This window comes from Bombina bombina, chromosome 2 (genome assembly GCF_027579735.1).
Source record: "Bombina bombina isolate aBomBom1 chromosome 2, aBomBom1.pri, whole genome shotgun sequence".
Taxonomy (NCBI): Eukaryota; Metazoa; Chordata; class Amphibia; order Anura; family Bombinatoridae; genus Bombina; species Bombina bombina.
The window spans coordinates 664463368-664478345 of NC_069500.1; the positions used below are offsets into that span (position 1 = coordinate 664463368).

Genomic DNA, 14978 nt, shown 5'->3' on the forward strand with positions numbered 1-14978 from the left:
TATTGGAAACATTTTTCTAAATATCGGAGGGGGTGAGAATGGCACACCAGGTCTATCCCACTCCTTAGTAACAATTTCAGTAAGTCTCTTAGGTATAGGAAAAACATCAGTACTCGCCGGTACCGCAAAATATTTATCCAACCTACACATTTTCTCTGGTATTGCAACTGTGTTACAATCATTCAGAGCCGCTAACACCTCCCCTAGTAATACACGGAGGTTTTCCAGCTTAAATTTAAAATTTGAAATATCTGAATCCAATCTGTTTGGATCAGAACCGTCACCCACAGAATGAAGTTCTCCGTCCTCATGTTCTGCCACCTGTGACGCAGTGTCTGACATGGCCCTAATATTATCAGCACACTCTGTTCTCACCCCAGAGTGATCACGCTTACCTCTTAGTTCTGGTAATTTAGCCAAAACTTCAGTCATAACAGTAGCCATATCCTGTAATGTGATTTGTAATGGCCGCCCAGATGTACTCGGCGCTACAATCTCACGCACCTCCCGAGCGGGAGATGCAGGTACTGACACGTGAGGCGAGTTAGTCGGCATAACTCTCCCCTCGTTGTTTGGTGAAATTTGTTCAATTTGTACAGATTGACTTTTATTTAAAGTAGCATCAATACAGTTAGTACATAAATTTCTATTGGGCTCCACTTTGGCATTGCAACAAATGACACAGGTATCTTCCTCTGAATCAGACATGTTTAACACACTAGCAAATAAACTTGCAACTTGGAATACAATTCTATTAGAATATTATTAAAAACGTACTGTGCCTTTAAGAAGCACAGAAGATCTATGACAGTTGAAAATTAATAAATTGAAACAGTTATAGCCTCAATCCTTGTAAATAACACAACTTTAGCAAAGGTTTAATCCCATTAGCAAAAGACAACTAATTCTGAAAGCAGGAAAAAATTACAGAATAAACGTTTTTTATCTCAGTCAACTATAATCTCACAGCTCTGCTGAGAGAAATTACCTCCCTCAAAATAAGTTTTGAAGACCCCTGAGTTCTGTAGAGATGAACCGGATCATGCAGGAAATACAATGAGCTGCTGACTGAAATTTCTGATGCGTAGCAAAAGCGCCAAAAAACGGCCCCTCCCCCTCACACACAGCAGTGAGAGAGAACAGAAACTGTCAGAAAAAAGATTAAGCAACTGCCAAGTGGAAAAATAGTGCCCAAACATTTATTCACTCAGTACCTCAGCAAATGAAAACGATTTTACATTCCAGCAAAAACGTTAAACATAATTTCTTATTTATTAAAAAGCTTTATGTACTTCTTACAGTGTAATTCTAGTGAAGTACCATTCCCCAGAATACTGAAGTGTAAAGTATACATACATGACATTATATCGGTATGGCAGGATTTTCTCATCAATTCCATTGTCAGAAAATAAAAGCTGCTACATACCTCTATGCAGATTCATCTGCCCGCTGTCCCCTGATCTGAAGTTTACCTCTCCTCAGATGGCCGAGAAACAGCAATATGATCTTAACTACTCCGGCTAAAATCATAGTAAAACTCTGGTAGATTCTTCTTCAAACTCTGCCAGAGAGATAATAACACACTCCGGTGCTATTTTAAAATAACAAACTTTTGATTGAAGATATAAAACTAAGTATAATCACCATAGTCCTCTCACACATCCTATCTAGTCGTTGGGTGCAAGAGAATGACTGGGAGTGACGTAGAGGGGAGGAGCTATATGCAGCTCTGCTGGGTGAATCCTCTTGCACTTCCTGTTGGGGAGGAGTAATATCCCAGAAGTAATGATGACCCGTGGACTGATCACACTTAACAGAAGAAAAGGGCTTTAGTATCCCTTTAAGCGAGAGGTCATTAGATCTATGTTCTGTAAGCCCATTTTGATAACTGAGCAATTAAAAATGTCCTAATTTAGAGACCCATCTTGAATGGACTGATTGACTTCTGAGATTATCCATCTCCCAATTTTTCACATCTGGAAAGTGGACTGCCAATAGAGAGCAATAATTCCTGGTACATACGGAGAGCACACTCACAGGAACAAACAACCAGCTCAATAACATTGTTAGTCTGTTCTATAGAGCTTTACCACCTGGGTGCAGATTCTAATTAGATCAGTAATGCTTTTCACAGAGTAGAACTTTCCTGTAGTATATCAGTCTGATCCTTCCTATTATAGTCAGTCCATCGCCGAAATACCAGGCTATTCCTCTCTGTACAAGGAACACAGCAACCCCAGACGATCGTTTCGGCCTTCATTGGGCCTCGTCAGTAAGGTGTAGCCATATTCCTCTAAGCACAATGAGCAAGGCGCCCACCTCTGGTTGCCCCATTTTCCCTTAGGGAGACTTAATACATACAGAAAGAAACACACTAACAGGAACAATCAACCAGCTCAATAACATTGTTAGCCTGTTCTAGAGAGATTTACCACCTGGGTGCAGCTTTTTTTAGCTCAGCAATGATTCCTCTCTTCTCAAGACACTTCCTGCATGTTCAGTGGACTGCAGTTACCCCCCTTGAGGAATTATGTATGCCACCGCCGAGATGTCAGACTGGAAACGGATAAACTATTCCTCCTTCAATAGGGGCCCAAAATTCCATAATGTTAGTTGGAAACCTTGTCTCTAGAGCAGAGCTTTCCAAACTTTTCATGTTGGTGACACACTTTTTAGACCTACATCATTTCACGACACAGTAATTAAATCAGTTGTACTAGCAAAAAGGAGGTTAAACTAACTTGTTTTAAGAGATACAGACACATACATAAATTATATAATAATGAAATTTACAAGTAACAGTATGTAAGTATGTGCAAGAATTAAAAGTTTAATAACACAATAGCTACTTACTATTTTAATGGGATGTATGAGGTTGATGGGATGAACACAATTTCTGAATATTTGGTGGAATATTAGATAGAAACACTCACATTTCATCATCAAGCATTTTTAAGCTTCCACTTCCTATCCATATATCAAGAGCAGGAGCAGCAATGCACTACTGGGAGCTAGTTGCAAAAAAAAAAAAAACACTTTGACTTCTGACTTCAGCTCAGCGTTTAAGCTGCTGCCCTCAGAGCTTGGTGAGTCCGATTGACTACTGCCCATGCTGCAAACACACTGCTGTCCCACTCACTGACTACACATGCAGTCACAAGCCAATTAAGGAGACTACACATGCAGTCACAAGCCAATTAAGGAGACTACACATGCAGTCAGGAGCCAATGTGCTGCCAAAGCCGCCAATAGGAATAGTTTCAGTTCCCACTGAGCTGCGCCAATTGGTTAAGATGATCTGTGACCCACAAGGTATCAATCACGTGTCAACCATGTGATATGCGTAGCAGGCAGGCGGAAAGTCAGAAACCCAAAAAAAAAAAAAAATTTAAATAAAATTGTGCTGAAGCAGGGACACACCAACACACTCTTGCCGACACACTAGTGTGTCCCGACACCGTTTGGAAAGCACTGCTCTAGAGAATACCAAACTCATTGCACTCTTCAAGAACCCCAGCCTGAGAGACCAGCGTCCGTTGGCACAATATACCAAGCGTGACTAAGAAAGGATGTCCCAAGGGATAAAGACAGACTTTGTGTCCTCAAGAAAAAGACTGCCTGATGGAGAAATCCAAAAGCAATCTGTGTGCCGCCAAATGTAGATAATTATTTGACCACTGAGGTAGCAGTCATAAGGGGTCTCAAGTGAAAATGGGGCAAAATAAACTGACTGAAGCAGCTACCATAAGACCCACCACCTCCATGTATTGAGCTACCAAAGGAAAGTAGCTCATTGTAGGAAGAGAGAACCTCTGAATCAATATTGCGAAGTTCTGTCAGGAAACTATAGATGCATAAGAATTGAGTCTAATATGACTCGTGTAAATCAGGGCTCTACAAACCCAGGAGCCAGGGAGCCACTGGCTCCTAGAATTCTACTCTTGGCTCCTAACTTTATGGGCCGTTCTCCATATATTTATATACAAATAACACTGCCTGGCTCCTAAAAGTATGTCTGGCTCCTAAATATCCTTACTAGATCCTAATTTTTAAACAAATTTGTCAAGCACTGGTGTAAATGCTACCCTTATAGCAGGATATAAGGAGCTTTAGGTACGTTGATATTGCAACCATTGTCTTGAAAGAAGAGAAAAGCTTGCGAGTATGAGCAATAGCTATTGACAGTAAATAAGACTGCACAAGTATATCAGATAAATAAGGAGCAACTGAAATATCCGGTTCTGATCACCGGCAAGATTGTATCCAACATAGAGTGGCAAACTGGCAGGGATTACTTTCAGTTCCTGAGGTTTGTATATCTGCAAACTCTGTGTATCGGAATGTGCAGATAAGAATCTTTGCGGTCTATAATAGCCATAAACTGACCTTTGAATTAAGGAGAAAAAAAAACAGTGAGGAATGTTTCAATTATACAAGTCAGAACACTGACCAATATGTTTAGGGATGTTAAATCCAGGACAGGACTGTAAATCCCTTTAGACAATATACAGTTTGGGGTAAAAACAAAAACACACACAACTTCACCCTGAGATTACACAGGTACTGGGATTAAAATATTACCCAATCCTCCAAATCCTTTTTATAAAGGATAATTGGCAACATTTAGATGGGATTGTTGGTCAATATGGAGTATTTTTGCTTCAAAGAGAACAAAAACACTCAATCTCTTGAAGGACAAAGAATCAGTTCAGATATCCAAACTATTTTTCCGGATGGATACCAAAATTTAGAAACTTATACATAAATTAATATAAAATTTAATAAATCTGTACATGACAAAGCATTTGATGCAGTATACATGTACCTACTTAAAGGGACAGTCAACTATAGAATGGTTATTGTTTTAAAAGATGGATAATCCCTTTATTACTCATTCCCCAGTTTTGCATAACCAACACAGTTATATTAATGTACTTTTTACCTTTGTGATTACCTTGTATCTAGGAACCTTCTTCCAGCCCCCTGATCACATGACTGTGACTGTGTATTATCTATTGTCTTAAATTTAGCATTGTATTGTGCTAGATCTTAAATAACGTTCTGTGCCTGAACACAGTGTCATCTATATGGCCCACGTGTACTTTGTCTCTTTGTGTTGAAAAGAGATTTAAAATGAATGTGATAAGAGGCAGCCCTCAAAGGCTTAGAAATTAGCATATGAGCCTACCTATGTTTAGTTTGAACTAAGAATACCAAGAGAAAAACAGAATTTATGTTTACCTGATAAATTACTTTCTCCAACGGTGTGTCCGGTCCACGGCGTCATCCTTACTTGTGGGATATTCTCTTCCCCAACAGGAAATGGCAAAGAGCCCAGCAAAGCTGGTCACATGATCCCTCCTAGGCTCCGCCTACCCCAGTCATTCGACCGACGTTAAGGAGGAATATTTGCATAGGAGAAACCATATGTTACCGTGGTGACTGTAGTTAAAGAAAATAAATTATCAGACCTGATTAAAAAAACCAGGGCGGGCCGTGGACCGGACACACCGTTGGAGAAAGTAATTTATCAGGTAAACATAAATTCTGTTTTCTCCAACATAGGTGTGTCCGGTCCACGGCGTCATCCTTACTTGTGGGAACCAATACCAAAGCTTTAGGACACGGATGAAGGGAGGGAGCAAATCAGGTCACCTAAATGGAAGGCACCACGGCTTGCAAAACCTTTCTCCCAAAAATAGCCTCAGAAGAAGCAAAAGAATCAAATTTGTAAAATTTAGAAAAAGTGTGCAGTGAAGACCAAGTCGCTGCCTTACATATCTGATCAACAGAAGCCTCGTTCTTGAAGGCCCATGTGGAAGCCACAGCCCTAGTGGAGTGAGCTGTGATTCTTTCAGGAGGCTGCCGTCCGGCAGTCTCATAAGCCAATCGGATAATGCTTTTAATCCAGAAGGAGAGAGAGGTAGAAGTTGCTTTTTGACCTCTCCGTTTACCAGAATAAACAACAAACAAAGACAAAGTTTGTCTGAAATCCTTAGTAGCTGCTAAGTAAAATTTGAGAGCACGAACTACATCCAAGTTGTGCAACAAACGTTCCTTCTTTGAAACTGGATTAGGACACAAAGAAGGCACAACTATCTCCTGGTTAATGTTTTTGTTAGAAACAACTTTTGGAAGAAAACCAGGTTTAGTACGCAAAACCACATTATCTGCATGGAACACCAGATAAGGAGAAGAACACTGCAGAGCAGATAAGTCTGAAACTCTTCTAGCAGAAGAAATTGCAACCAAAAACAAAACTTTCCAAGATAATAACTTAATATCAACGGAATGTAAGGGTTCAAACGGAACCCCCTGAAGAACTGAAAGAACTAGGTTGAGACTCCAAGGAGGAGTCAAAATTTTGTAAACAGGCTTGATTCTAACCAGAGCCTGAACAAAGGCTAGAACATCTGGCACAGCTGCCAGCTTTTTGTGAAGTAACACAGACAAGGCAGAAATCTGTCCCATCAAGGAACTTGCAGATAATCCTTTTTCCAATCCTTCTCGAAGGAAGGATAGACTCTTAGGAATCTTAACCTTGTCCCAAGGGAATCCTGCAGATTCACACCAACAGATATACCAAATTATGTGGTAATTTTTCTGGTTACAGGCTTTCAGGCCTGAACAAGAGTATTAATAACAGAATCTGAGAACCCTCGCTTTGATAAGATCAAGCGTTCAATCTCCAAGCAGTCAGCTGGAGTGGGTCGAACGGACCTAGAACAAGAAGGTCTCGTCTCAAAGGTAGCTTCCATGGTGGAGCCGATGACATATTCACCAGATCTGCATACCAAGTCCTGCGTGGCCACGCAGGAGCTATCAAAATCACCGACGCCCTCTCCTGATTGATCCTGGCTACCAGCCTGGGGATGAGAGGAAACGGCGGGAACACATAAGCTAGTCTGAAGGTCCAAGGTGCTACTAGTGCATCCACTAGAGCCGCCTTGGGATCCCTGGATCTGTACCCGTAGTAAGGAACTCTGAAGTTCTGACGAGAGGCCATCAGATCCATGTCTGGAATGCCCCACGGTTGAGTGACTTGGGCAAAGATTTCCGGATGGAGTTCCCACTCCCCCGGATGCAATGTCTGACGACTCAGAAAATCCGCTTCCCAATTTTCCACTCCTGGGATGTGGATAGCAGACAGGTGGCAGGAGTGAGACTCCGCCCATAGAATGATTTTGGTCACTTCTTCCATCGCTAGGGAACTCCTTGTTCCCCCCTGATGGTTGATGTATGAACTTGGCCCTCGCTAGCTGAGGCCAAGCTTTGAGAGCATTGAATATCGCTCTCAGTTCCAGAATATTTATCGGTAGAAGAGATACTACCCGAGACCAAAGACCCTGAGCTTTCAGGGATCCCCAGACCGCGCCCCAGCCCATCAGACTGGCGTCGGTCGTGACAATGACCCACTCTGGTCTGCGGAAGGTCATCCCTTGTGACAGGTTGTCCAGGGACAGCCACCAACGGAATGAGTCTCTGGTCCTCTGATTTACTTGTATCCTCGGAGACAAGTCTGAATAGTCCCCATTCCACTGACTGAGCATGAACAGTTGTAATGGTCTTAGATGAATGCGCACAAAAGGAACTATGTCCATTGCCGCTACCATCAAACCTATCACTTCCATGCACTGCGCTATGGAAGGAAGAGGAACGGAATGAAGTATCCGACAAGAGTCTAGAAGTTTTGTTTTTCTGGCTTCTGTCAGAAAAATCCTCATTTCTAAGGAGTCTATTATAGTTCCCAAGAAGGGAACCCTCGTTGACGGAGATAGAGAACTCTTTTCCACGTTCACTTTCCATCCGTGAGATCTGAGAAAGGCCAGGACAATGTCCGTGTGAGCCTTTACTTGAGGAAGGGACGACGCTCGAATCAGAATGTCGTCCAAGTAAGGTACTACAGCAATGCCCCTTGGTCTTAGCACCGCCAGAAGGGACCCTAGTACCTATGAGAAAATCCTAGGAGCAGTGGCTAATCCGAAAGAAAACGCCACGAACTGGAAATGCTTGTCCAGGAATGCAAACCTTAGGAACCGATGATGTTCCTTGTGGATAGGAATATGTAGATACGCATCCTTGAAATCCACCTTGGTCATGAATTGACCTTCCTGGATGGAAGGAAGAAGTGTTCGAATGGTTTCCATCTTGAACGATGGAACCTTGAGAAACTTGTTCAAGATCTTGAGATCTAAGATTGGTCTGAACGTTCCCTCTTTTTTGGGAACTATGAACAGATTGGAGTAGAACCCCATCCCTTGTTCTCCTAATGGAACAGGATGAATCACTCCCATTTTTAGCAGGTCTTGTGGTCTGAAGACAACTGAGACCTGTGGAACCTCCCCCTTGGAGGAAGCCCCTTGAACTCCAGAGAATAACCTTGGGAGACTATTTCTAGCGCCCAAGGATCCAGAACATCTCTTGCCCCAGCCTGAGCGAAGAGAGAGAGTCTGCCCCCCACCAGATCCGGTCCCGGATCGGGGGCCCGCATTTCATGCTGTCTTGGTAGCAGTGGCAGGTTTCCTGGCCTGCTTTCCTTTGTTCCAGCCTTGCATAGGTCTCCAGGCTGGATTGGCTTGAGAAGTATTACCTTCCTGCTTAGAGGACGTAGCCCTTGGGGCTGATCCGTTTCTGCGAAAGGGACGAAACTTAGGTTTATTTTTGGTCTTGAAAAGACCTATCCTGAGGAAGGGCGTGGCCCTTGCCCCCAGTGATATCAGAGATAATCTCTTTCAAGTCAGGGCCAAAGAGTGTTTTCCCCTTGAAAGGAATGTCAAGCAATTTGTTCTTGGAAGACGCATCCGCTGCCCAAGATTTTAACCAAAGCGCTCTGCGCCACAATAGCAAACCCAGAATTTTTTCGCCGCTAACCTAGCCAATTGCAAGGTGGCGTCTAGGGTGAAAGAATTAGCCAATTTAAGAGCACGAATTCTGTCCATAATCTCCTCATAAGAAGAAGAATTACTAATAATCGCCTTTCCTAGCTCATCAAACTAGAAACATGCGGCTGCAGTGACAGGGACAATGCATGCAATTGGTTGTAGAAGGGAACCTTGCTGAACAAACATCTTTAGCAGACCTTCTAATTTTTTATCCATAGGATCTTGGAAAGCACAACTATCTTCTATGGGTATAGTGGCGCGCTTGTGTAGAGTAGAAACCGCCCCCTCGACCTTGGGGACTGTCTGCCATCAGTCCTTTCTGGGGTCGACTATAGGAAAACAATTTTATAAATATGGGGGGAGGTACTAAAGGTATACCGGGCCTGTCCCATTCTTTACTAACAATGTACGCCACCCGCTTGGATATAGGAAAAGCTTCGGGGGGCCCCGGGGCCTCTAAGAACTTTTCCATTTTACATAGTGGTTCTGGAATGACCAGATAATCACAATCATCCAAATTGGATAATACCTCCTTAAGCAGAGCGCGGAGATGTTCCAACTTAAATTTAAAATTAATCACATCAGGTTCAGCTTGTTGAGAAATGTTTCCTGAATCTGAAATTTCTCACCAAAATTTCACCACAGTGTCTTAAAGCCTTAAAAGTATTGCACACCAAATTTGGAAGCTTTAACCCTTAAAATAACGGAACCGGAGCCGTTTTTATATTTAACCCCTTTACAGTCCCTGGAATCTGCTTTGCTGAGACCCAACCAAGCCCAAAGGGGAATACGATACCAAATGATGCCTTCAGAAAGACTTTTCTATGTATCAGAGCTCCACACACATGCAGCTGCATGCCATGCTGTCCTCAAAAACAAGTGCGCCATACCGGCGCGAAAATGAGGCTCTGACTATGATTAGGGAAAGCCCCTAAAGAATAAGGTGTCAAAAACAGTGCCTGCCGATATAATCATATCAAAATACCCAGAATAAATGATTCCTCAAGGCTAAATATGTGTTAATAATGAATCGATTTAGCCCAGAAAAAGTCTACAGTCTTAATAAGCCCTTGTGAAGCCCTTATTTACTATCTTAATAAACATGGCTTACCGGATCCCATAGGGAAAATGACAGCTTCCAGCATTACATCGTCTTGTTAGAATGTGTCATACCTCAAGCAGTAAGAGACTGCACACTGTTCCCCCAACTGAAGTTAATTGCTCTCAACAGTCCTGTGTGGAACAGCCATGGATTTTAGTTACGGTGCTAAAATCATTTTCCTCATACAAACAGAAATCTTCCTCTCTTTTCTGTTTCTGAGTAAATAGTACATACCAGCACTATTTTAAAATAACAAACTCTTGATTGAATAATAAAAACTACAGTTAAACACTAAAAAACTCTAAGCCATCTCCGTGGAGATGTTGCCTGTACAACGGCAAAGAGAATGACTGGGGTAGGCGGAGCCTAGGAGGGATCATGTGACCAGCTTTGCTGGGCTCTTTGCCATTTCCTGTTGGGGAAGAGAATATCCCACAAGTAAGGATGACGCCGTGGACCGGACACACCTATGTTGGAGAAAAAGCAAATTTGATGATAAAAGTAAATTGGAAAGTCAATTAAAATTAAAAGTCCTATCTGAATAATGAAAGTTTAATTTATACTTGACTGTCCCTTTAAAGGGATACTAAACCCAAATTTTTTTCTTTCATGATTTGGATAGAGCATGCAATTTTAAGCAACTTTCTATTTTACTCCAATTGCTCTCTTGGAATCCTTATTTGAAAAGCAGGAATGAAAGCTTAGGAGCCGGCCCATTTTAGGTTCAGCTCCTGGGTACAGCTTGCTGATTGGTGGCTAAAATGTAGCCACCAATCAGCAAGCGCTATCCATGGTGCTGAGCAAAAAATGGGCCGGCTCCTAAGTTTTGATTCCGGCTTTTTCAAATAAAAATACCAAAAGAAAGAAAAATTGATAATAGGAAAAAATTAGAAGGTTGCTTAAAATTGCATGCTCTATCCAAATAATAAAAGCAAAAATCTCAAGTGGCCTTACGGACTAAAGGATCAGCACATACAGTATAGACCAACAGGTACACATTAGATACTTGTAAATCCATGTCCAGAATAAGCAAAGACTGCGTATATATTCAAACTAAATAATGTGCATAGTCAAAAATATTAATAAGGCTCAGTGTCTGCATGATAAACGTATGTGCATACATATAAATCACTCACACAATGGTATAAAAGAGATACCAATGGATCGTATCTCTAAAGGATCTCTACTGATAGTGAAATATTCATGACCACTGTTTAGTATCTGGCATGAAAGAACCTTTGTGCATATAAATTACACAACACAGGTATAAAAGATACCAATAGATCTCATCTCTAAAAAGATCTCTACTGCTGTATTAAAATACAGATAAATCCTTCAGGACTGTATTTGGAATTAAACATGCAGCGTACAATGCATGAAAGGTATATACCTAGAGGGGTATATACACTATAGTATTTTGTACAGTAATAGCGTAGGACATATGTTTTGCATATCTACAGAGAAAAAAGTTCTGCCTATGTAAAAATTAATAAACAGCTCTTATTGATTTGTATATCATAATAATGTAAAGAACCTGAATGAGTTACATAACTGCAAATAATATTTCAAATGCATAACATGTACAATATATAAAATGCAGACTGACATTTAAAAAAAAAAAAAAAAAAAACACCCGATTACATCCCCTGGCAATCATGGGAATACAATGCTTTAATAACCTGCATCGTTCAGCTGCTGTGTAGAATCTTTTCTGTCTTCTTTGTAAATTATATTCCCTAGGGACTCTGGGTTTCACATTGGTCTGAGTTCCAAATTTGTAATCCATAAGCAAGTAGCTGGAATAACCTCTATTCTCAACCAACCCCTACAAAGCCTAGAACAAAACTAAGAGAGATGTGATGGATTTTAAGCTCAAATACGTGTTCTTGACCTCCTCCAAGTGGTGGGAAAGATATCCAATATGTTATGGAGAATAATGGACCCTTTTTTTCGGGGGGGGGGAGGAGAGAGATTACTTATGTGGAAGTAAAATACATCCACCAAACCAATACATTAGTCAGTCCCTACAGCTACTCACTGAAAGTATTTCCTTCAGAGTTGGTTTGAGTACATGTTGATTCACTTTGTGTCTCCAAACATGGCATAGATTAGAAAAAATTACATTAGGAAAGGACAAACATGTAGTAACTCACTTTTGTCACCATAACCACAACAAAGTTCTTCTCGTCAATTTTATACTCCTTGAGAGCTGTGTCATCATTGAGGATTTTACCTGTTGGGATTAAAACAAAGAAATAAAATAAATTCTTCATCAGTCATCCATCCATCATTCATCCTCATGTTCCTTTACAGGTCACCAAAATATGATACTATAGAAACAGAAGACAAAAAAGAACTGAATTTAGCAAAATTCCAGCTATACAATGCTGTATAGCATGGCTTGATAAACCCAAGCACTAGGGAACCACTAGACCTTAACATTAGGCACCAGCACTTTAGTGAAGATTCCCCAACACACCCATGGACACCCCCACTACTGGCTGTTAGCCACACCTAAAAGTCTGCCTGGAGCGAGTTAATCCTTTCGAAGAATCGCAGTTGGTAAATAGAAATAAAAAAATAAAAATTACCCTCTTAATACTTCCTGCAGAGCCTCTTAACCAATGACACAGGGGACAGGTTGTTAATGGAACTTGTTTGCTGGCCAAGCAGCCCAGAGTATGCATATATTTAGACCTGCTCAGCAGTGCATCAGCCCTCCCCTCAAGCACACACACACACCATATGACAGAGATTTCCTGTATGCTAATTGTACTATATGCCGTCTACTCAAGAGTCATGGCTGAGGATGGAAAAGGGGAAGTTAAAACCCAATGCCCCCAAATTGTACCCGCTATATACTCTGATGAGAGCACAGAAATGTGGAGCAGAGTGGAAGAAACATAGAAACATAGATATTGACGGCAGATAAGAGCCATAGGCCCAGCAAGTCTGCCCGATATTACCTAACAGTATAAACTTATCTAGTTTGTAGGATAGCCTTATGCTTGCCCTATGCATTTTTAAAAGTCCCCCACAGTGTTTGTCGCTACTACCTCTTGAGGAAGTTTATTCCATAAATCAATCACTCTTTATGTAAAGAAGTGCTTCCTCAAATTACTCCTGAATCTACTACCCTTCAGCTTGAGATCATGACCCCTTGTTCTTGAATTTTCCATTTTATGTAAAATACCCACAGCCTCAGTTTTACCAAGCCCTTTAACGTACTTGAAAGTTGCTATCATATCACCTCTTTCCCTTCTCTCCTCTAAGCTATACATATTTAGGTCATTGAGCCTAACCTGGTAAGTTTTATTTGTTAGACCATGTACCATTTTGGTAGCCCTCCTTTACACAGATTCAAGTTAACTATATCCTTTTGAAGTTATGGCCTCCAGAACTGCACACAATACTCAAGATGAGGCCCAACGAATGATCTATAAAGTGGCATAAGAACCTTACTATTTCTGCTGCAAATACCTCTACCAATACATCCAAGCATTCTGCTAGCCTTACTCGCTGCATTACTACATTGTTTACTAAGGTTTTAAATCATCTGAAATAATAATTCCCAAGTCCTGTTCCTCATCTGTAACAGTCAGTAAAGTGTCATCGAGCCTGTAATTAACATTTGGATTTTTCTTCCCTAAAATGCATTATTTTACACTTTGCCGTGTTAAACCTTAGATCACAGTCATTTGTCCAATCCTCCAATTGTTGTATATCACTTCTCATTTTGTCTACCCCCCCCCCCCCCCCACCCCTTGGAACATCCACTCAAATTTTAGCTGATGTAACTGCTGAAGAGTAAAATAAAAAAAATAAAAAAGTGAGTCCTGACCCCGACTTATTTATACACCCTGAATTTCCTGTTCTTGGGGGGGGGGGGGGTAGAATCTTTTCTTTTTCTAGCTGGCTCTTAACCCTTGTGATGAAAATTGCAACTTAATTAACAGCTGGGTTTTTTTTTTTTTTTTTTTTTTTAGTGTTGGCGCTAATAAAGGTTCAAAACAAGCAATGGGAGTGACAGCAACTAACTTATTGAAAAGTTACATAGACAAAAATACGGCAACGTTTCGAGAGGCTATCCCTTAATCTTGCCATGCCAAACAAACATTACTGACTTATATACTTTGCCCCTCCTGGTAGGAATGTATATCCCATACGTCACTAGCTCCATGGACTCTTACCAATTACATGAAAGAAAGAAATATGGATGGTCATTAAAAATTTGCTAAAACAATTCTAATGGTGGCCTAAGACTTTTGCACAGTACTGTATGTATTTTTATTTATTTTTTAATTCCTGACAACCTTTTTATTAGCACAACCACAGGAGAAAATCCCAGCACTCAGAAGAGTTAATGCACGTCACTCCAGGGTCACTACCCAGGGCCCCAAACAGTATCAATACAAGCAATGGGAGTGACGGCAACTAACTTTTATTGAAAAGTTACATACAGAAAATACGGCAACGTTTCGGTAGGCTATCCCTTAATCATGCCATGCCAAACAAACATTACCGACTTATATACTGACATACCACTATGTGGCGCTAATGATCATTTTGTATGTTAACTCATTCATGACCTATACAACAGCATATTATACAATGTTACATAATTTTTCAAAATATTAAGTACAAAGTCATTCTTAATAGAATAAGCAGAATAAATACTCTAACTTGAAGGAAAGAATCACCCTAAATTGCCCGATCAACTCATACATCAAGTTAATAACTATTGCCTAGGAATGGGACTAAAACACACACACACAAGTCCCAATCTTTATTTAGACCTTTAGGCTCAAGGGACCCTAATTCAAAAATCTAGAAGGATTCTCTCTGCTTAAGATGAAGCTCCCTATACCCCCACCCTCTGCATGCTACTTCAATATGGTCAATAATTTGAAATTTAAGTAGGCTAATTGAATGACCAGATTTCAGAAAATGATTAGCTAGTGGGGCTTTTAAATTACCAGTACAAATATTACTTT

The 14978-nt window shown here is 40.8% G+C and overlaps 1 protein-coding gene across 1 annotated transcript in view; it reads right to left on the bottom strand.

Moving 5' to 3' along the window:
* Positions 1 to 14978, bottom strand: part of RAD23B (RAD23 homolog B, nucleotide excision repair protein) — a 296312-nt gene that overhangs the window by 196893 nt on the left and 84441 nt on the right. Inside the window, exon 3 of the mRNA XM_053702609.1 lies at positions 12138 to 12217. Coding sequence (XP_053558584.1) covers positions 12138 to 12217 — 80 coding nt within the window. The remainder of the gene's footprint in view (positions 1 to 12137; positions 12218 to 14978) is intronic.